This window comes from Capricornis sumatraensis, chromosome 6 (assembly GCF_032405125.1).
Source record: "Capricornis sumatraensis isolate serow.1 chromosome 6, serow.2, whole genome shotgun sequence".
NCBI lineage: Eukaryota > Metazoa > Chordata > Mammalia > Artiodactyla > Bovidae > Capricornis > Capricornis sumatraensis.
In genome coordinates, this window is record NC_091074.1 from 37,161,343 (window position 1) to 37,183,574 (window position 22,232).

At 33.2% G+C, this 22,232-nt stretch overlaps 2 protein-coding genes across 12 annotated transcripts in view; one reads left to right on the forward strand and one right to left on the reverse strand.

Annotated features, from left to right (window-relative positions):
• The window catches only part of PSIP1 (PC4 and SRSF1 interacting protein 1), a 38,367-nt gene extending 23,536 nt beyond the window's left edge, over nucleotides 1-14,831 (forward strand). The window contains exons 6-15 of one of the 5 annotated variants that reach the window (XM_068973536.1): nucleotides 805-901; nucleotides 1,953-2,028; nucleotides 5,730-5,958; nucleotides 6,875-6,993; nucleotides 9,677-9,732; nucleotides 10,332-10,402; nucleotides 10,607-10,708; nucleotides 10,822-11,035; nucleotides 12,466-12,577; nucleotides 13,331-14,831. In XM_068973536.1, the coding sequence (XP_068829637.1) occupies nucleotides 805-901; nucleotides 1,953-2,028; nucleotides 5,730-5,958; nucleotides 6,875-6,993; nucleotides 9,677-9,732; nucleotides 10,332-10,402; nucleotides 10,607-10,708; nucleotides 10,822-11,035; nucleotides 12,466-12,577; nucleotides 13,331-13,391 (1,137 nt within the window). In that variant the 3' untranslated portion in view covers nucleotides 13,392-14,831. Of the gene's footprint in view, nucleotides 1-804; nucleotides 902-1,952; nucleotides 2,029-5,729; nucleotides 5,959-6,874; nucleotides 6,994-8,294; nucleotides 8,792-9,676; nucleotides 9,733-10,331; nucleotides 10,403-10,606; nucleotides 10,709-10,821; nucleotides 11,036-12,465; nucleotides 12,578-13,330 lie in introns of those variants that run through there. The other 4 variants (XM_068973539.1, XM_068973538.1, XM_068973537.1 and 1 more) reach the window with 4 other exon arrangements.
• Nucleotides 14,832-18,041: 3,210 nt separating this feature from the next.
• SNAPC3 (small nuclear RNA activating complex polypeptide 3) overlaps nucleotides 18,042-22,232 on the reverse strand; it is a 39,940-nt gene continuing 35,749 nt past the window's right edge. For 5 of the 7 annotated variants that reach the window (XM_068974199.1, XM_068974201.1, XM_068974202.1 and 2 more), the window contains 2 exons: nucleotides 19,385-19,492; nucleotides 18,042-18,326 (listed from right to left, as the gene is read on the reverse strand). In XM_068974199.1, the coding sequence (XP_068830300.1) occupies nucleotides 18,179-18,326; nucleotides 19,385-19,492 (256 nt within the window). In that variant the 3' untranslated portion in view covers nucleotides 18,042-18,178. Of the gene's footprint in view, nucleotides 18,327-19,384; nucleotides 19,536-22,232 lie in introns of all 7 variants that reach the window. The other 2 variants (XM_068974203.1, XR_011145012.1) reach the window with 2 other exon arrangements.

Sequence of the window (22,232 nt, forward strand, 5' to 3'; positions counted from 1 at the left end):
TATGATATTATGCTTGTATTTCCTTTCTAATTGGTGGTTATCAACCTTGGTTCTACTCTAATGCTTGAATTGATTAAATGGATTCTCATTTGAGGCTGTTGTCTCATTACCTTTAGGGCATTATAGTTTGCAAAGGTTTGTTAGGATTTCTTTACAGTAAGTCCTTCTTTATGGAAAATAAGAATAACTCCTAGGGAAGAACAGCAGATCTGTCTCATTTCAAAAATAAAATGTGTATATTAACAAAGGATGGAAATATCAGTAACTTAATATATTGCCTTTTCTAATTTAGGTTGTATATCATAAGTACACAATGTAAAGTGTTAGCATTTTGAGATACTTAATGAAAGTACATTTATAAGCAATATGTGGGCTATTCAGTGTAATTATACTTTATTCAACACTTTGCATCAAGAATATTCCATTTATTTTTACAAACCTTCTTTAGGTTGAGAAGATCTAAAAAGTGAAGTTTTATAGTTTGTTTCCTAGAATTATAAGCTAAGTTTGAGGATATCACTGAGTCAACTGTTGAAAAGTGAAAATCGTAACAAAAGTAATGTTTAGTGGTGGTCCAATGGCTTAAGACTGTGCTACAATGCAGGGGGCCCAGGTTTAACCCCTGGCCAGGCAACTAGATTCCACATGCCAAAACTAAAACCTAGCACAGCCAAATAAATGAATATGTATATTTTTAAAGTTATGCTTATATTTGAACTTACCTTACACTGGCATGTTTTTGCCATTAAACTAATAAACTTGGAATGCCTACCATGCTAAATAATTTAAATCTTTGTTATTCAGGCAGAAAAACAAGTAGAAACTGAGGAGGCTGGAGTAGTGACTACAGCAACAGCATCTGCTAATCTAAAAGTGAGTCCTAAAAGAGGACGACCTGCAGGTAGGATTGTTAATGTTTAAGTATCTGGCTTGTGATCAGTATTCTAATCCATTTAAGTGCTGTACCTCAGCTGCTTTGGAATAGGTGAATAGACACTTGGTTATGTGTAACATACACATTTTAAAGATAAACATTAAGGTTTCTGCTCTCTGATAAGGTATTTAAATTTGAAATAATTGTTTGAGACTTTTTCATTTTCTGTTTATCCCCATTACATTTTCCGTTAATAGCAGCTAATGAGGCTGTGGTGAGATATAAATTCCGTGACTAATGGGTTTACTTTACCTCTTAACTTTAGAAAACTTGAGCTTTCCAAATGGAATCGTAATGAAAGCAAGAGAACACAACATTTGAGTTATCAAAGTTATTAATTTTTAAATTTTTGTATTCTTTATTAGGACCTATATAATATGTAGATGTCTTCAGCCTATTTAAAATATTTTCCTAATTTGGCAAATAGGAAATAGTTGGGAAGGCTCTATCTCCAATACAAAGTAAAACAAAGAAAGTTAGCCAGGATAGAGACAATTTTTTTTTCCCTACTTCATAATATAGGATTCTTAATGAAACAGATTTAAACTGAGTAATACCTCTGCCTCAAATTTGTTTACCTTTTTCTTTGGATTTTAATAGTGTAATGGATCAAATTAATGGTATTGTTAGAAAATTTAGTGAATTCTGATTAAGAATTTTCAAAGTCATGAACATAGATTTACAAATGATATTGTAGTATGTATATGAATGTTGAGTATAAGGGCTGTTATTTACTATAAAGTTGAATTTTGTGACATTCCTGTTAAAACAACAGTGAAGGATGTTCTTTTAAGTCCTCAGCCATACTAAAGGTAAATTGAAAATAACCTTGATTTACTTCTCTAAATTGTTACTCATTTGAACGAGGATATGATTTTTAAAACCTAAAGTAAAAAAACTAATTATATCTGTAATAACTACTAATTAATAGTATGTATATTTATAACTTTTATATATGATGTCTACATCTTGGTGGGAAAACTGGTAGTTACAAAAATTTTCTTCCTGTGAATGTTAGCCACAGAGGTCAAGATTCCAAAACCAAGAGGCAGACCCAAAATGGTAAAACAACCTTGTCCTTCAGAGAGTGACATGTGAGTATTATAATTAGTTATGCAATAAATAAGACATTTCACTTCAAATATGTATAAACTTATTTGAGTTTCTACAAGTTTTTATTTACAGATGATTATTGTTGCTATTTTGTATTTCTTAGAATTATGAGAGAAATTCTTTAAAACATAGTTTTATTATATAAAAAGTTAAAGTTGACAGGGAATCAAGAAAAATCTGATATGGTTTCATTAATCTAAGACATTTTCTTATATATCAGGATGTAAGATACTCAGATAATGCAGGGTAAAATTTATAATCTCTTCGTTTAAAGAAATTTTTAGACAAAGTGTTTTTTACCCCACCCCCAGACAAAGTATTTTTGAAGCAATTTCCACAAATCTTGCTCTTCAAGAATAGCCTTTATTTCAAAATAACACTTAAAATTATTTTTGTAAATGAGTCTTTTGGAATGATGACTTCTTTTAGTTAGCAACAAAACAATCAGTATTTCCGTTTTCTTTCTTTGCCACCGTTCTTTTCTATGTGGATCTTGTTTGTGTCAGCTTTCTGGGTAGAAACTTCACCAATAGGAATGTATGTCTAGACAAGGCAAAAACTTTGTAGCTATTGTGTTCGAGGATTTTATAGGAAAAGACTCAAGTATGTCATTTAAGAATGGATTTACAATGTTTTGAATGAAAACAGTTTATTGGAAATTTCAGTTATAGAACAACTCAAGAGTGTTGGTACTTTTTAACCAATGTATGTTGAAAGAGTTTTGTTTTATTGCCAAGCCAGCTGTTTAAATATTCTCAAAAATAGTGGCAAAAAACAACATGGTTTTAATTACTATAGTGAAATTAAAATATTAAGTACATGCAGGTGAGTTTGTTGTTAAACATTTCAAATGAATCTCTCTTACCCCTCTGTAAGATGTCTTCTCTAATCAAGGCATTAAGTCTTGGATTTCATGATCAACTTAAGGCCTTGATGTAGAGACGTAGGAACTAAAACACAGGTCATCTGCTCCCCTCTCCCCTTTATATATGCACTTTGATCTGGGATAGGGAACCATAAATACTCCCAAGGACAAGATTATGAGACATACAGCAGTCATTGCTCCCTAGGAAATAAGAAATTCTGTTGGGAAAATATTGTGAGATCCCCATTTTATATATAGGATATTTCCTTGATTAGGTTTGTTCCTAGTCCATTTCTCTCCTTGACTTTTGGCCCATTCTTTGGAGAGTTCTCTACTTTTTTAGTATCCTCTTTAGTTGATCTTCTTCAGTATCAATAGTTGCACTGGAAAGTACTACCCTCCCTGAGCAGCTTTCTTAGTTTCCTTTCATACTTTAGGGAGTTTGACTCAAGATTCCTTTTTAAATCTCCATTACTTTCCCTTCATGCAGATTGTCATCACTTTTGGTAGTGTAACAATACTTCATTGTTAGTGTGTGTGTCCATTTCATTCTAGTTAGCTTCATGTGCAGTGATGTGACTCATAAGACTTCTCCAGACATGCTTATCTTTTTACACTTAAGTAAAAGTACTTTGAGTTTATATGTTTTCTTGAAAACCCACTTCTGGTTTCTTTTTCCTACAATCATTTGCTTATCGGAAGGATCAAGGTATCTCAGTTTGAATTCTTAAGGAAAGGCTGGCAACTTAATACATTACCTTGACTGGATCTTTGACTCTTGTCTTTGTCTGAATTTAAAAATCTTTTATAGGCTGGAAACAACTTTCACCACTGAGATGCATGGGATTTTTTTCTCCTTCCTTAGCTGTCCTGTTATTTTTCGAACTTCCTTTTTCTTGAAGTACCTGATAAAATTTATGTTGATAACAATCAACTGGAAGACGCCAATATTTTGTCTTGAAACCTCTTCACTTAAAGCCACAAATTCACTGAATAAAGTTTCTTTCCAGTTATCATAGACGATAATTTCATGTGTTGTATACTAGGGTTTCAAATGCAAAGCAAGTGTCACACGTTCTAGGTTTCCATGATAGACAACTCCAGTAGCTTACAGTGTTTATTTCTCATTTGTGCTGTATGTAGGCTAGGCATTGGCTGTTACAGCTACTCTTAGCTCTGTATCTGGACAAAAACTTAGTAGAGTGCAGAGCAAAACTATATAAACCCTTTTAAAATGGAAGCTGTCCACCATAAGAACAATGGGTGTCTCTGGTAGTGACAGCTTCTTTGCAGTGGGTCCTGAAATGATAAGACAGTGGAATGGAGTCCAGAAAAGCTGAAACCATCTCCTAATCCTCATGTAAAGATCTATTACAAGTCATTGAGATATTTGGGGCTTTTTTTTTAATTAAACTATATTTATAATTTCCTTTAGTATAATTTTCCTACCATACCTTGACCTGTTAATAGAGAACTTATCCCCAAGAGGTCTATTTTTCACGGAAGATGGTAAGGAGGGAATTAACTAAAGACTTAATTGTAGTTATGTTTATGGGAATTCTCTGCTTTGATACTGTTTTTAAAACTTAGAAATCCATTTCTTAAGAGCATATGATACACATTTTAACTCTGTCTTTAAGAGAGAAAAGTAGTCATGTTTCTCCAGTATGTGAGTCATAATTCTTAAAATGTTTATTCCTTGTATGTATACATTTTTCTTGTTTAGAATACGTTGCTAGAAGCAGACATGTGGGGTTAAAAGGATATTTTTATTTTTAATACCTGCCTCTTTGCACAGGGGGTAACATTTTGGGGGAGGCAATTGGTCAGTAACTTTTAAGAGCCATGGAAATGCCTTTTATATTTGATCCTCTCTTCTGCATCTCCACAAAATGATCATTGTCAAAATATTTAATTTGTGAAAATACTAGAGTGATTTTACTTGCCTGCTTTATCTTCCATTGATTAAAAGTAAAGGGTGAAACCCATATAACATTTGAAGATAAACATAGCCAATGACAGTTATGTGACAAAAAATGTCTAAACAAATAAAATGTGGGTTTTTTTTTTCTTTTGCAAGTTAATCTCTTAAGGGTTCAAGGAAGCAGCTGTCTGGAAAGTCAGTTGATTTGGAATTGAGATATTGGGCTAACTGACCTTTTTGCACCATCATTTTCTCACCTGTTAAATGGAATGGGTTGGACTGAATGATCTGGGGTTCCTTGCAGCTTTTAAATAACATATGAAATTCTCAATAAAATTCCTTGAACACTGCATAATATTAATTGGCCATATATATAACCATTATATGCATGAATTGAGCCTTTTAAATTGCAAGGAATAATTTCTTCAAATTTTAAAATGACTGTATTTCACCATACTAGTTTGATTCTGCAATTGTATTTTTGCCTATGTGGCTAAAATCTAGGGATCTCACACACCTTATACACTGCTGTTCCCCAGAGTCAAGAATAGTACCATGGCATCTGAGATGGTACCCAGTATTATTTTTAAGTGAATGAGCTACAAAGAACTTAGAAAATGGGGGTGGGTTGGGGTGGGGTGGGGAATCACTCTTCTAGTGCCACTGTAATTTTTCTATCCTCTAACTTATATTAAAAGGATGTTCTTTTTTGTGTGTGATAGGCTGATAGTGACCCTTCCTTACATTTTACTTGAAGATATTTGAAATTTGTTTTTAAATAAAAAACTATGCATAGCTTATTGTTACCCAAAATAGTTATTAACTCAGAGATTGTGGTTGAATGACAAGATACATAAAAGTTTATTTTTCATTGTTTTACCTGTGAATTACAGGATAACTGAAGAAGACAAAAGCAAGAAAAAGGGGCAAGAGGAAAAACAACCTAAAAAACAGCTTAAAAAGGATGAAGAGGGCCAGAAGGAAGAAGAAAAGCCAAGAAAAGAGCCAGATAAAAAAGAGGGGAAAAAGGAAGTTGAATCAAAAAGGAAAAATTTAGCCAAAACAGGGGTTACATCAACCTCTGATTCTGAAGAAGAAGGAGATGATCAAGAAGGTGAAAAGGTAGAATGTTTGCATATCAAATAAAACCTTTGTTTTATTTTTAGTTTCTTGTGTAGTTCTTAATCTTTAGATCAAGATTTCAGTATCTTTAAGAAAGTCTATAAATATGATTAAAAGTTAAAATGAATTTCTTTACCTTTCTGAATAAACTTCAGTTAGCAGTGTTAAAAAGCAAATTTGAAGCTTTATTGTACATCATAAGTTTACCTTACCTTTTCACAATTAAATGGGAATTAAAATGTTGTATGATAAACTTCCAATAACCCCATCTACTTAGAAAAGGTAGGAAAGTAAAGAATTAAGCCAAGTAAGTTGTGACCAGTGACAACAGATGTAAAAAGGTAAATTTATACATGGATTTATATTATTGACCTCAACGAGCATTTCAGACCTATTGAGTGTACAGTTTATTAGTGGTACTTTATTTGGATGCAGCAATTTAGGAGTTTGATTAAAGTTATGCATTCTTTTCTGTATAAAAACAAAAGTTTTGTGTATAGCCTTGGAAATCTGCTGACCCAGGTTGTGTAGGTCTTTCATTTATGTTTATCTAACTTATTAATACCCTGAGAAGCCCCGGACCTAAAATTCCATAGGTTGAGCAGGCACTTGTCAGTAAACAGGTATTGAAGTCACAGTGTAGAGGCAAACAGCCTAATGTACTTCATTTTAATCCATATTAACCAAAGCATGTCATTCCTATAGCAATGCAGTAAATAGATTATGAATCCCAAATTGATCAAGGCGAAAGTTAAATTTAGATAGCAACAACATGTGGAATTCTAAGATTTTTTAAAATTAGTAATTGTCCCTTAAGAAAACTAGTCGCTGCTTTTCTCCCACAACTGTAATCATAGAAGCATTAGTCACTGACTTGATAGTTAACTAAAACCATCCTAATTCTCAAATAAAACAGAAGAGAAAAGGTGGAAGAAACTTTCAAACAGCTCATAGAAGGAATATGCTCAAAGGACAACATGAGAAAGAGGTTGCAGATAGAAAACGCAAGCAAGAAGAACAAATGGAAACTGAGCAGTAAGTATTTTCTTATTATAAATTTCAATTTCTTTAAGCCAGCATGAAAATTTTAAACAATAGAATCTCATTTTCCAGACTTTCTGAAGCCTTCTAAAGAAGTGACTTTGCCTATGTGTTAGAAAAATGTCTTCAGTATATGATAATCATATTTCAAGCTTCATTCTTTTCTGAGTAAAGAGGATGAAATTCACTGAGATAATCACCCTATGAATTATTTTTAATTTAAACGGAAAGTGCAGATAGGGTTTAACTGCTTCAAGGCTTTGTAGAAAATGTCCTCATCCTCTACTGTTTTCTCATATAATATTAAATACAGAAAGATGATAAATTAGTGGACAAAGAATGAAAGAAATATTTATCTTTGTCATACCACCAGCAGGCCTCCCCCAGAAGACCAGCAAAAATAACAAAAGCACAGTTGGAAACCCATGAAGCCAGTACAAGTAAATCTGAAAGGCTGACAGGGTTTGCATTAGATGTGTGCAATATAAATCAAGATAATAAGTTTTGATACTTGGAGATAATATATACTTACCATGGGGAATTTCTTCCCCCTTTAAGTTTATTCTATAAAATAATTTTATAAGGAAAATAGCAATGACGATGATTAGGCTTCATGTGTTTATTACATTTGTTTTCTTAGTTATCTTTAGACTGTCTCTTCTGAGGTCTTTCTCTGAAAAACGTTTCTTTCTTTGTGAAACGTCTTGCATTATTCTGACTAAACTGTTTTTTTGTTGTTTTAGTGAGGAGGTGATTTTAAAAACATGCTGTAGGTCACTAAGACAAACTTAAGCAGTGAAATTCTTAAAAAAACTATTCTTAAATAATTTTGTACCTTTTCTTTATATAATAAATCTGTAAGCTGAAAGTCTTGTAAAGTACAGCATTTGACCATCTCCTTTCTTAGTTTTTTGGAGGATATATAAGCAGTTTTAGCTATAAGAGGGAGTAATTTAAAAATTGATTTAAAGCTCAGAAATGTTACTCCCTTTAATCTGTTAGACTTGGACCATTTATGTAAATATTAGAGTTATTTTTTTGTTACCTATCCTTTCCTGTCCTTTCACTGAAAAGTTGTTGGACTGTTTGTTGCTTTTAACTTTATTGTGCTCCCCAATTTAAGATATAAAATTAGTTGTTGCTTAGTAAATCTAGCCCAATCCTTTAGTATCTCAAAGTTAATCTTTATGTGTTTCAATTTCTTTTTGAATGTCCTCCGAATGTAACTTTCTCAAATTCTAATATTTGTGTTTTCTTTCCTTCTTCTGTTATTACAAAACTTTGTACTTGGACAGTTTTGCTCTGTAAAGCATTTCAGATGCAGCTTGTATGAAATGCATTATGCAAAAATAAAGTTTATTGTATTGTATTCCCAGCCAAACAACATGTAATCTACAGTAATAAAAAATATATCTCATTTTGGGCTCAAAGCATTAATCCAGTTACTGAAAAGAGAATACAAGTGGAGCAAACAAGAGACGAAGATCTTGAGACAGACTCATTGGACTGAATTTCCCCCTCCCCCCTTTTGATGGAAGAATGTTCCAGATTCTAAATTGAGGACTTCATTAATGGCATTATTACTGTGTTATGATTGTTAAAAAACATTTCCTGTAAGGTACACACTACATACTAAGGTCGGCCATCATTCCTGTTAAGTTTTTTACCAAGCTTAAAATGAAGCTTTGTGTTTGAAAGTTACAAGCTCAGATGAAGATGGTGGTTGTACATTATTTCATTTAGAAAATATAAAAATTCATTTTGTTTTGAAGCTAGGTGTTAAACTGGAGTAGCTATATTATACCCCTAGAGAATGGGGCAGTTGTGCCCTTCCCTTGACATTCCTTTGTTGTTTAATTCTTTAGAATATTAATAATTGTTTTTTTAATCCTGAGAGATTAAATAGTAGACTTGTTAAGAAAACAAAAATGAAACTGTAACCAAAATTTTAAAATAAAGTTTTTTTTTAAAAAAAAAACCTGATTTTTAGATATTTTTTGTTCTTGTCTATTTCAATTGGTTTATTATAGTAGGGCCCGAACTCTAAGTCAAGGTACTAGAAATTATTAAGAATTCATTTTTAAATGGTTATTTTTGTGATTTACAGTAAAATGGTACCTTTTCATTTGTGAAATGGTATGTAAACACTAGTAAATGTCATTTAAGTTTGATACAGTGGCAAAAATAAATCCCACTTTATTGTAATATAGTAGCATTATAGTCTATTTAATCTTGTAACTAACTTTGAACCCCTCAAATTACCTACCTTTTGGAGATGTGGGAACAATTAAATCAGTCTAATTTGACATGCTATTTTAGAATTCATGAAACAGGCATTCTCTTCCCACTATGGCCTGTTTATCCACTGACCCTGCAGTTGGTCTTTTAACACACTATTGTTGGAATAAAATTGCACAAAAGCAGCTGTTAAAATTTGTAATGCCACTGAAAAATTAGATTGTTAGATTATTTTGGCATGTTAATTTTTATGTTGTTTTGTTTATACTAATACTAATGTGGCATTGGAAAGGTCTAAAAATTATAGTCAATTCCTTGTGATCTAGGTCACTTAACTATTTTAAAGAAAAAAAAACTTTTACAAAAGGGATTGTGGGCATTTGGTTTATCAGTCACAGAGTTCCAATGTTTTTGAAATATTTGTGTTAACATTTGATAGGCAGAATAAAGATGAAGGAAAGAAGCCAGAAGTTAAGAAAGTGGAGAAGAAGCGAGGTTAGTTATTTCACTTTCTAAGATGTATAATGTTATACACAGAAAGGAAGTTTTACAGAAACTTAATTGTATACATGTTGAAATCAGTCATTTGATGTTCTTATTGTACAAGTACACATTTTAAATCCCTAATGGATTCTGTTATGTTTTATACTTTTTAAGTATCATCAGGTGAACTTGAAAGGTGGTCATGATTATTATTTTACTGCTCGTTATATGATGAAGTCAGATTTATTTTATTGTAACACTGCCTAAAGGACAATGTTTCCCCATTTCTGACAAATCTGGTTTCAGATGGATATTTTAGTTTTGGTTAAATATGTAAGGAAGAGGCAGGTGCTAAAGGATTGAGAAGGAGTTAGTGGATGCAGACCACTTACTTTAGAGACATGCAGCTACTCAAGTGATTCTTTGCTTGTATAATGGATATTGGTTTCCTAAACTAAAGACTAAAAATGGCAGATAATTTCTTAATGATGTAAGCAGATTACTGAGAACATTTTTTAAAAATTACCACTTCTTTCCATTATACTTTGCTTTAGATTATACAAAGATACTGGTTTTGGAAAATTTACTGTGTTTCACATTTTAATTTATAGAAACATCAATGGATTCTCGACTTCAAAGGATACATGCTGAAATTAAAAATTCACTCAAAATTGATAATCTTGTAAGTGTTTAATACCTCATTTAAAAATACAGTGCTGCTTTTGTAGCTTAATGTTTTTTTCTAACATGGTTTGATAAGTATGTAAATTAGAGATAACAATGTTACTGGCTATTTTGTATGCCTTGTTTGAGATTTTGAAAGTAATCTCTGGATTCTATGGGTTGTGGTAATTAACAGTTATGAAATTACTGTTTTGTCATGAAGGATGTCAACAGATGTATTGAGGCTTTGGATGAACTGGCTTCACTTCAGGTCACAATGCAACAAGCTCAAAAACACACAGAGATGATTACAACACTGAAAAAAGTAAGTGATCTTTAGTTATGCAGATTTTAAAAATTTGCTCATTATCACCACTTTGTTAAATAACATTCAGAAATCAATTAGGCAAATTCTGAGCTTATCTTTTGTTTTCTCAGATACGGCGATTCAAAGTTAGTCAGGTTATCATGGAAAAGTCTACAATGTTGTATAACAAGTTTAAGAACATGTTTTTGGTTGGTGAAGGAGATTCTGTGATCACACAAGTGCTGAACAAATCTCTTGCCGAACAAAGACAGCATGAGGAAGCAAATAAAACCAAAGATCAAGGGAAGAAAGGGCCAAACAAAAAGCTAGAAAAGGAACAAACAGGTATGTGGTAATAGTCTGTTGGAATTACTTTTTAAAAATGGCTTTGATATTTAATCTTATTAATGCCTTAACCTACAGTAGACGATGGGAGTCCCAAAAGAACTTAGCAGAGTCTGCTCAATCTTAGCTAAACTTTTATCAAGTTTAAATTACTAGTAGTTATTTAGTAGTAGTTACTAGTAGTAGTAGTTGCTATTGTTTTCATTTAAATTAGGGAAAATTTCTAACCTACACAAAAGTCAGGAGAAATGAACTTCCCGAGTCAGCTTCAGCAGCTATTAACGTATGATCACTGGTCTTTTATTATATTTCCCAAGTTTTTCAGTGACACTCCTGAAGATTATTTTGAAGCAAATTCCTGTGCCATTTCAGTCATAAACATTTTAAGGTGTATATATGAGCGAAGCTTGAAATAGAACCTGTAGTACAGGTTTGCTTGTACTCCAGGAATACTGTGGGTTCGGTTTCAGACTGCTGTAATAAAGTGAGTCACATGGCATACAGATTTGTTTACCCTATACTAAAGTCTTAGTCTGTCTAAAGTGTGCAGTAGGGTTATGTCTATAGAAATGACATACCTTATTTTCAGAATGTTTAAAAAATGTTATAGCAAGTGAGCCTTTCATGAATTATAGTAACATCCAAGGCATCACTATATGAATATAATAAAATATAATAACTGTCTAAAGTGTGAAATACTGTTGACAATTACCAAAATGTGACACAGAAACAGAGTGAGCGAATGCTGTTGGGAAAACGATGCTGATAAACATGCTTGATGCAGGCTTGCCATAAACACTGAATTTGTAAAATGCAAATGCAGGATCTACGAAGCACCGTAAAGTGAAGCACAATAAACTGAAGTGTGCCTGCACCATTGGGAGCGTCCCTGATTCCATGGTACTAAACATGTTGGCAGCAGCTCCCTAACATAGAAAAACTGTTCAAAACGAGTTGGATTTTCTTAACTCATTTACTAGGGAATGATAATGATAACAAACCAGAGGTTTGATAATGAAGTAGTATTTACAGGGAAGCCCTCATCATTTTCTAAGTTAGAAGACAAAATCATGTTAACTATTTTGCCATCTTCTGTTCTTAAATACAAAATTTTACTGTGATTTGCATAGCTTTTTCTAACAACTGGAATAAATCACAATGCTCTAAAGAGTTGTACCACCCTTTAGTAACTTCCTGACAACAGTAACAAATGGGATAATCAGATTAGTAGTCTGTTGTTTTGTGGATAGATATAGATAGTAACCCTGTTTCTTACTGTGCCTTGTCTACCCACAGGATTACAATGCAATATCACATAAAATACACTATTAGGAACTTTGGGGCTATGTTTAGTTCTTGAATTTGGGTCTTCCTAATACTTAAGGTGTCCTCACAGTGCTAACAGTTTTCCCACTGGTATCTTTCTAAAGGTTCAAAGACTCTAAATGGAGGATCGGATGCTCAAGACAGTAATCAACCACAACACAATGGAGACAGCAATGAAGAAAGCAAAGACAACCACGAGGCCAGCAGTAAGAAAAAGTGAGGACATATTTTAGTGCATTGTAATGTTTTAATTTTTAGATCACATTGCTGATCCAAGATCGTTTGTGTAAGGGATTATATTTTCATGACTCACTTCCTGAATTCAGGAGTCAAGACATCAAAATGGCCAAATTATAAAGAAACTACTTAAAAGCAATATGTCATTGTATTCAAGAGAATAGAGCTAAGCAAGAATCCTGTTTAAAAAAAAAAAAACTGTTCCTTGAAATCGTTCCATTGATAACACCTGTACTAATGACTCATGTCCATACTTACTTGACTTTTGACAGAATAATGCAGAAATTAGATCTAGAATCATAGGTTATGTTCCCATGCTAAAATAACTAGATATGGAACCACAGTTACTTAAATCTTGATTAGTCCACTGTACATTTCAAGGATTTAGAACCAAGCATCCTTTCTAATTTTGAAATCAAGGAAATCTTTCTCTTCTGAAGATTTATAATATGTTGGTACCATAGATAAATTTTCATGTTCTTTAAAGAGAACTCATTTTAAAGCTAGAAATGACTGAAAAGGGCCTGGGCCATGATGCTTCCCTTTAATTATTTTGCTTGATCTGCATACTACTTTGGGAAGAAAATACAACATAGTAAAATAAAATTTACAACAGAAAATAATTAACATTTTAAAGAACATAATGCACATATGTAGTATCTTTTTTTTCTCCTGAGGAACAAAAGCCCCCTAATCCCAGTTGTCACACCTTTTTTTCCCCTTTTTCTTTAGGCCATCCAGTGGAGAGAGAGAGACTGAAATATCTCTGAAGGATTCTACACTAGATAACTAGGCTGACATACCTGGAATATAAAGAACATTTGAGAAGTTTGTAATGGTTTTCATTTGAAATATTTAGACTGCTGAAAGTTTTAAATTTTTATAAACATAGGTTTTGATGTTTAAAACTTGTTTTGAGGGAGAAATCTCCTTATCTTTGTTTAAAAGTGACTAAACATTGCTAATTGTACTTGTGCAGTATTAACAGCTACATTATACAGTAAATGTGAGGGGAAGTTCATTTAGGAAGTGTTAAACTGCTTTTCCAGACATCGGTTGTAGTATATTTTCAGTTAGTGTGTGTATGTTAATGTGTAATTGATAGTAGAAAAAAGTTACATTTTTTAAAACTGCTACTTGTATAAACCTTTTCCTCTTTTCCCAGATACTGTGGGTTTTGTGCATAGTTTTTACAAAAATTGGATTTACCAGACTGTCTTTTCACTGTTGTGGGTTTTGTAGAAGTTAAGCATTTTTATGGTTGATAAAATGTTACTTCTATACAAGTACTCACTCCTTCCGTTCTCTTATCAAAAGTTGACTTTAATCTCAGTCTACCTTGTGCTACATTACCCTACTGCTTTGTAATAATGTGCAGTCTGTATGCCTTTTTGTATGACAACTAGATACCCAACTGACACTGAACTGACAATTCTACAAGGTGCAAAACTCATGTTAACTTCTGAAGGTAATTTAGTTTTGTGGCTGAGAATTCAGTGAAAGTCACATGTGAGTTTCCTGCAGTAAGCAGGAGTGTATGAAGGAATGAATCTGGCTTTTAGGGTTCAACCATTTAAGATCCTTTATAGGCAGTAGTAGCTGAAACTGAGAACTAAATGATAAAAGTTTATTTTTGAGAAATGTCTCGAGTTTCTGAATTTTTTTAAAAGTCCCACTCATTAAAGAAGTCGTTAAATATTTTTTTAATTGGAAAAAATGCAATCCATAATGCTTTTTGCAGTAAATAAAAAAATAAATACTATCTAAGGAAACAAACCTATTTGAAAACATGACTGTGAGAAGGGAATTTTTATTTCTAATGCATACATGTGACAGGATTGCAAAAAGTTAGTTACTCTGAGGCAGTAGACAAAAGTAAAGGAGCAGTCTGTATTTTCTTGTATATGGACTAAATCAGAGTGAACAAAGGTTAACACAGAATTTTAGGAACAACTTTAACAAACAGGATTTCTAAGATATTTTGAATACTAGGTCAGTTGGTGGTTTGCAGTAGCTTAAAAGATGCTTCTCATGTTTGGAAACTAGGAATACGGGAAAAAGGCTTAAATACCAGTGTTTGCATGTGACATGCATTGTATGCTTTGACCTCTCAGTAATTTTTTTCATCTTTAGATGAAAACTTGGAATCATTTCAGTAATTGGAGTCTTGCTTTTGAGAGGCCTTACAATGGAACTAGGACCCACTGTTCTGAGGGAACTCTGGGTATTATACCTGTTTGGTCCTTACACAATTTAAACTTGGACAAATTTATTCTAGTTAAGCCATAAGTGTCAACATGTAAACTTGTTTTGATTAAAGAATTTTTCTATCAAACTTCACTAGTAAATTACTTCTTTGCCATATAAAAAAAGTGAGATGGAATTCTGGATTTGCTTCCAAGAGAGTATAACGTGGTCATAGAAACTATTGTTTGGGGACACAGGTTACTAAAACGTAAGCTCAAAATGACAAAAATGAAGGAAATGCCCTTTAGTGACCCAAGGGATCTACACGGTTTTACCAAGAAACCACAGACGATTAAAATTCTGGAGATAACATTGTCATTCTGAAACTTTATGTCTGATACATTGCTCTAGGCAGTTGATTTATGTAGTGTTAAAAACACAGTTGCCTTCTCTTTAGTCTCTCTTTAAGAAAATTTTTTCATTTTTATCTGTTTGACAGATAAACCATTCTCAGAACTCTTAAGGAAAAGTCATATGAACAATTACCAATTTTCAGGAGCACTGGCTCAATTTAAATTTGTTTTTGGTCAAAACTCCACAGCTGAATAAGTCTGGAAGAGATGTTTTAAATGAGATAGCTAGTGCCCCCAACCAAGCATGTTTTTTTAAATGTATAAGCATTATCTATTTTGTGCCTTTTTTTTTAAACCACCAGGTAACATTTAAAAATAAGTTTACAAAGAGTAAGTTATGCAGTGACCTAGCAGAATCCATTGTTGCATGTTTTCTTAGCTGCTTTAGCAGAATTTCAGATGTATCCAAACTGCAGATGCTGAACACGCTGTATGTGTAAACAGCTTGACTAGAATACCTTAAGCCTCATATTTGCTAGTATATCCTGTGACTTCCAAATAGTAGGATGATAAGAGTTTACCCGGTTTGCTGATGCACTGATTATAGCATACCCACACACACTTACCTGGTTAAAGATGTCAAGATGAGGTGTGCCATCTAATCCTAAGGCCTTCACTAACACAACTTATTTTGTCCCATTGGCCAGAGAAAGGATCTACTGGAAATAAAGTCATAGTTATATTAGGCAGAAAGGTATTTATAATTTGTTTATAATTATTCATAATCTGCTGTGTAATTTTGTAACCTTAGAAATGATAAAAACACTGCAATTTGATCAGGAGAAAGGTCAAATAATCTTTAAAGGATACTGAGGCTAAAATAATTCAGTATCTAGAATTATTCTGGATAATAATTTTGTGCATGTCTGTCCACTACTATATAAAAATTGATTTATTTCTAACAGGATATTAATTAATAGGTTCATGACATTTCATATCTGCCTTCTTCATTAGATAGAATGTTACATGTAGTGTAACAGTTATGTGTTTAATACTGAATTTACAGCCACAAAATCCCTGATTCGAGGCATCTTTTTTACCTACTTCAAAATTAGTAGTTCCAACATGAACTTAGGTGGGAGACATGTATAATTGATATGCAGCACATTGGCAAGTTCAAAGACAATATGGCTACTTTTCCTCTAGATCTCATTAGGAAATGAAGATAGGTATCTTAGCCTTTGTAACTTTGGTGGGGATGTTAACTTTAAGAACCACAGAGTAATAATCTCAATAAATAACAAAACAGGAATTTTAATAGCAGTATAACATTTTAACTGACATTCTAATTTCTCTGCCAGTAAAATGAGTTGATTGATTGGTACAACAGATAGATTAATGCTGCTTTAAGACAATACACTTTCTGGAATTTGCTGTTTTGAGAATACGAAATCATGAAAATAAAAGAGACCCTTTTAGAATGCAGTTTAAAAATAAAGGAAGCAAAAATTCATTTTTACCTGTGGAACTTTTAAGAAATTAGATAAATCTCAGGTTTTCCAGCAGCATTTTCAGTTTGTTCAAATTGAACCTCATTGGAAACATGGAAGTAAACATTTAGGCAATAGTAGCAGCCATGCAGGGACCTCTTAAGTTGCTTATGCTGATTTTCTGGTGTACTGGCTGAGCCAGTGAATACAACCACTGGAAACAGGTGACAGGTCTTCTACATACCACAGTTGACTTCACTGATTTAAGTGGCATTTAAGTCCATAAAACATTTTATTGTTAACTTTTTAAACACATGTCTTACAGGCTTCATCAGTTTTTTATTTATATGGTAAATGTTCTCAGCCATCCAGGGAAAGTGGAATTCAGCTGAATATAAATATAACCTAGGAGAGAGAAGGTGAAATTTAAGTACATTTTAAAACATTTGAAATGTTTAAAAATTTAATTCTGCTTAATACTTCTCCAGCAGAGTATTAATTAAATTTTCCACCAAAAAAGATTTCCAGAGTATTTCAATAAAATAAGTAGCTGTAATTTTCTCTGATGGATCTAGACCTTTCTCAAAATTATCAAAGTTGTCCTCTGGCCCCAAATGAGAATTGGATAACTAAACGATCATAACAAAGGTACCAGAAGAATAAAGAGCTGGGCTCTTCATTCATGAGGAAAAACAGTTGTTTTCTTTTTGCATATAGAATACTGGGTATTATTTCCAAACAATAGCGATGCAGAGCCAGCAATCCATGGGATCTTGATTTCCCATGTCCACTCAATGGTTATGTTATATACAATCAATTTTTTTAAATTATAAAAATATTAAAACTGTCATGTTTTAGACAATAGCGTTTGTGATTCTAAAAAGTTCTCGTCAAGAAATGAAGCTTCAAGTGTTACTTCTATGAAGTTATGAGTATATACCCAAGCTCTTTATACATTCATTATTCATGTAGTGAGAGTCTTGAAGTGTTTAGTTAACATTATAAGAGTTCAGTGTAAAATTACACAATAGCTCTTCTGAATACTGTATTTATTAAGTACTTTTATTCTTAATCTCTCCATTTTTATTACAGATATTTGAAGGATATTTACCTTGGAAGCCTCATGGTACAAGGTGTAGCTCTCATATTCTTCAAAGAATTTTCAAAACACTTCCATCACTTGGTGTATCTTTAGGAAAATTTTGCTAATGGTAGATGAGCAAAAACCCTTCTGGACAAAGCAAATAGGCAAAGTACAGACTGGGAGAAAACCAGAATACTTATGTCTGACAAAGGATTTGTCCTACAACTCAATAGACAGCTCACTTAAAAATAGGCAAGAAACTATATTTTGGAATAAATATTAATTTAATTCAAACATTTAAATACATTCAGACTGCTTAAGAAGATCTGTGATTTGAACTTTTTGTGGGGATGACAACTTTAGCCAATTGTTTCTGGTGGATCCTGTTGGCATTTCTGGTGGATCCTGTTGGCATTTCTTGGAAGTAAAGTAACCAAGTTATTTCACAAGGGTATACTTCTGGATATTAATTAAAGGTTCCAGGATCAACATAGGGATAAGCGAGGAATTCCCCCAGTTTGTTGCCTTCTGCATCATAGTGGAGCATTCGGAAGCAAACATCACAAAAGAAACACGGGTCCTGTGGTGCAAAACTGTCATTGTTCGTCACCCATCTGTAGTTAAAAAAGATGTTACATCATTACAATCAACTTTTTCATGCTTTAATGTGCTGTAGTATGTATAGGTAACATTCCCACTATTGCCTTATTCTATCTTATTTATACAGTTTAATCCTTTATATAAATAATATTGTATACACATATATAGGTACAGACATAACACTACCAGTATTCTACAAGGCAAAAAGGACAACTTTTCTCTGAAAGATTTCTCCTTAAAGGTAAGTAGAAAAGAATATAAATCCATATTTGAAAGTATCATACGCTTGAACGACATACTTAGCCTTCAAACATAACCTAGAGTTTAGGATAAAATGTTAATATACAGAGGGTATGCAAATAGGAATATGGCTAACTATTAGTCAACTGAGATTTTGTTTTTTAATGAGGATGCCACATTAAGTGAAAACGATATTTTTCAGTCTGTCTGAATTGTGCATCTCATGGAGTGTTTTGACATTCCGATTGCCATTTTGATCTGATAACTGATTTATTATGTTTTTCTATTGATCATTTAGAAAAGCATGTTGTGGTGGGGAACCCAAAACACACTAATGATGCTAAACTCTTCCCTTTTCCTCTGGGTGGTTTTATGAGTGATTCACAGTTAAACATCTAAAGATGCAAAACCATAAATCTGTATAAAACCATATTTTGACCTCATTAAAATAAAAATGAGACGAAGTGTTATTTTTATCATGGAGACGATGTGGATGAAGCCATTTTGGAAACTGCTGACAAGAGGCAGAAAGAGAACCTGGCTCCCTGATGACAGCATCCAGCATAAGTTATCAACCAAACTATAAAGTCTGACCTAGTCCCTAGACTTCTATTATACATAATTCAATTGGTTATTGTTTAAAAACACAGCTGTAGCTTAAACTGATTTGTACTACTATTTGTAGTGCTTTCTAACTAGATAAAACTCTTTATATTATTTATATACCAAAGTATAAGTCCTCAATTCAAAACAGAAAAACAAATACCAAAAACTGAAAGTGTTTCACTATTGAAAACCAATACTTCCCAAGGAAAAAAGTAGAATCACTTACCGAGCTGTGAACATTTTACAAACAAAACATTTTCTGGTCCAGAGCCAATGCTTCTTGATGATAAGGGGATAAAGTGTCTTATCCAGGCAGTCGTCATGATGCACAAGCCTTTTGTACATGAAAAAATAAATGATGTGCAAATTTTTGTGATCTGTAATGAAATACATCCTTACCTCAAAATGAACAATACAGTAGGTATATTTTCATTTTTGTTGTGTTCCGTAAAACACTTTCTCCAAAAGACATTTGGGGTTAAACACTTTTCTTTTCTGTGAAATTTCCCATATCTCTTTAGGGCCATGTACACTGTGACTCTTGCAACGGAAATGTAGGCAGCACTACCTGGGTGAATTTCTTCAAATCTGTGCTTTGTTTACTTAGTACTTTTTTTATGGAATACAGTTTGAGAAAGTGTACTCAGTGCTACAGATTAATTGGTTCTGAATTACAAACATGGCTCTTTTTAATTAAAAAAAACTCCTTTACTGAAAATCCAAATCTGGCTTTGGTATATAATGTGAATTGGTAGAATTTAAGTTTTAGGTATCAGAATTAAGAAATTTTAAAAAATGGAAAGTCAATTTCACCACTCATCAGCTTAGTAAGTTTGGATAAATCCTTAACCATGCTGGACCCCCCAATTCTTCATTTGAAAAATGAAGGGCATGTACAACAGTATTCTAAAAACCCCTTAAGAATTATAAAATTTGATTTTTTTTCCTCCGGTAACAAAGGGTAGCACTATATTAACTTTGCCATCAGAAAATGATTTGTTGTTCAGTCGCTAAGTCATGTCTGACTCTCTGTAACCCCATGGACTGCAGCATGTCCTTCCAAGATGAAGGCTTCCATGTCCTTCATCAGGAAATGATTAATAAACTTGATAGCTTACCAACTATTAAACTATGGGATAGCAATGAATGATTAAATCCTCCTCTAAGATAAAAATTACTTATGAAAGGCGCACAGTTGTGTCCAACTCTGAGATCCCATGGACTGTACAGTCCATGGAATCCTCCAGGCCAGAATACTGGAGCCTTTCCCTTCTCCAGGGGATCTTCCCAGCCCAGGAATCGAACCAGGGCGTCCTGTATTGCAGGTGGATTCTTTACCAACTGAGGGAAGAATAACTTCTAGTCAATTAAATTAAAAAACTCCCTAGGAAAGTCCTACATAGCAAATGTTTAGTAAGTGAAAATTGCTCTTCTAAGTTGCCTTGAATTTTAGGAATGATGCTGTACAGCCTACACTGTGAGAAATGTAAGGACACTTAGATCATCAGAGAAAAGTGGATTGTCTTCCATCTCATGCTTATTCGGAGGTATATTACCCCTCATCTGAGTGAAGAGCAAGCAGAACAGCTTATATAAAACTTAGAAAAGAAATACATTATCAAAGAAATATATAATTTTAAGTCTTATAAATCTATGAGGTTTATGAGCACTTCTGGCTCTTGCTTCAGCAATTCTTCCTAAGAGGCCAACTGTTTGTTTGCCATTCATTTAACTGCCTCTTTTTAATACAGCTTTTCAACAGAACTACTAAACTTTGGTTAAATAGATATTTAATGTTTAAATTATGACTAATGAATTATAGGTTCATTTTCTCATGTAACACTTTTGTTTTCTAGCTACTAATTCTCTCATGTTTGTATTTCCTTATTAGGTTTCAGTGTACCTCTCAGTAATTCAGTTCTTATCTGCTGACAGAATGGGATCGTGCTCTTCACATGGGCCACACACCAGTGGGAGGTCTAGCAGTCTTGGGACATGCCTCCTGAGTCCTCGGGTCCAGCTCCAGTCTCTGGACTAAGCTGTTCTCTAGGTCTGCTCTACAGCTATCATTCTGAGAGTTCCTTTTATGTCTTTATCCTGCTTTGCATTCCATGTTTTCCTTTTTCAAGGTTTACTCTTTGTGTGAAGTATTTTACACAAAGTACATTCCTGAGAATGAGGGCATGGGAAGTAAATTTTTGGAGACTGGTCACTAAAACCAAAAAATAAGAAAAAGTAGAGGCAGGGAAGGCCATCAGCCTGAGTCACTGCTCCATAAGAACATCTTCACTGTCTCTCAGAAGAAATCAAACCAAGACCAAGGATCTAGCAGAGCTTATTCCTAAACTATGGCAATCCTTCATAAACAGGTTTCCTAATAAGGAAATGAAAAGCTTTATTCTTTAGAGATACCAGCTACACAGACTTTATAATCCCTAACTCTCATTTTAGACTACTTAAGTCCTTCCCACTCTAAATCTTTATCAAAGCACTAAGTCTTCATATTTGTCAAACATTAGAATTATCTCTTCCTCCAGTTCCCTTTTATTTCCTTCAGATTCTGGCAAAAAGAAAAGAAACCCAGAAATACACGTGCAAAGCAAAGGGTCTATATGAAATACAAAACGGATGGTTACTACTTGAATAACAGCTGTCCAATACACAAATGAAGATATAATATTTACAGATTTCTAACCCCTAAATACTTTTATAGCAAAAATCTAGCCTGTATTTATAATTTGTCTTTATAATGGCACTGTGATAAAATATCATTTTTAGTATTTCTTAATGGAGGAGGGGGCCCATGGAGATTCACAGAAGTCATACACTGTCTTTGGGCAGAAGAGGAGCTTCAGTTATCTTTCTGGATTTTTGGCATATTCTACCATTTCAAATAGGGTTTCCCTGGTAGCTCAGATGGTAAAGAATTCGACTGCAATGCAGGAGACCTGGGTTTGATCTCTATGTCAAGAAGATTCCCTGAAGAAGGGATCTTCTTCAGAGATCCAATATGGGGGTTCTCCAGAGAACCCACTCCAATATTCTTGCTTGGAGAATTCTATGGACAGACCATG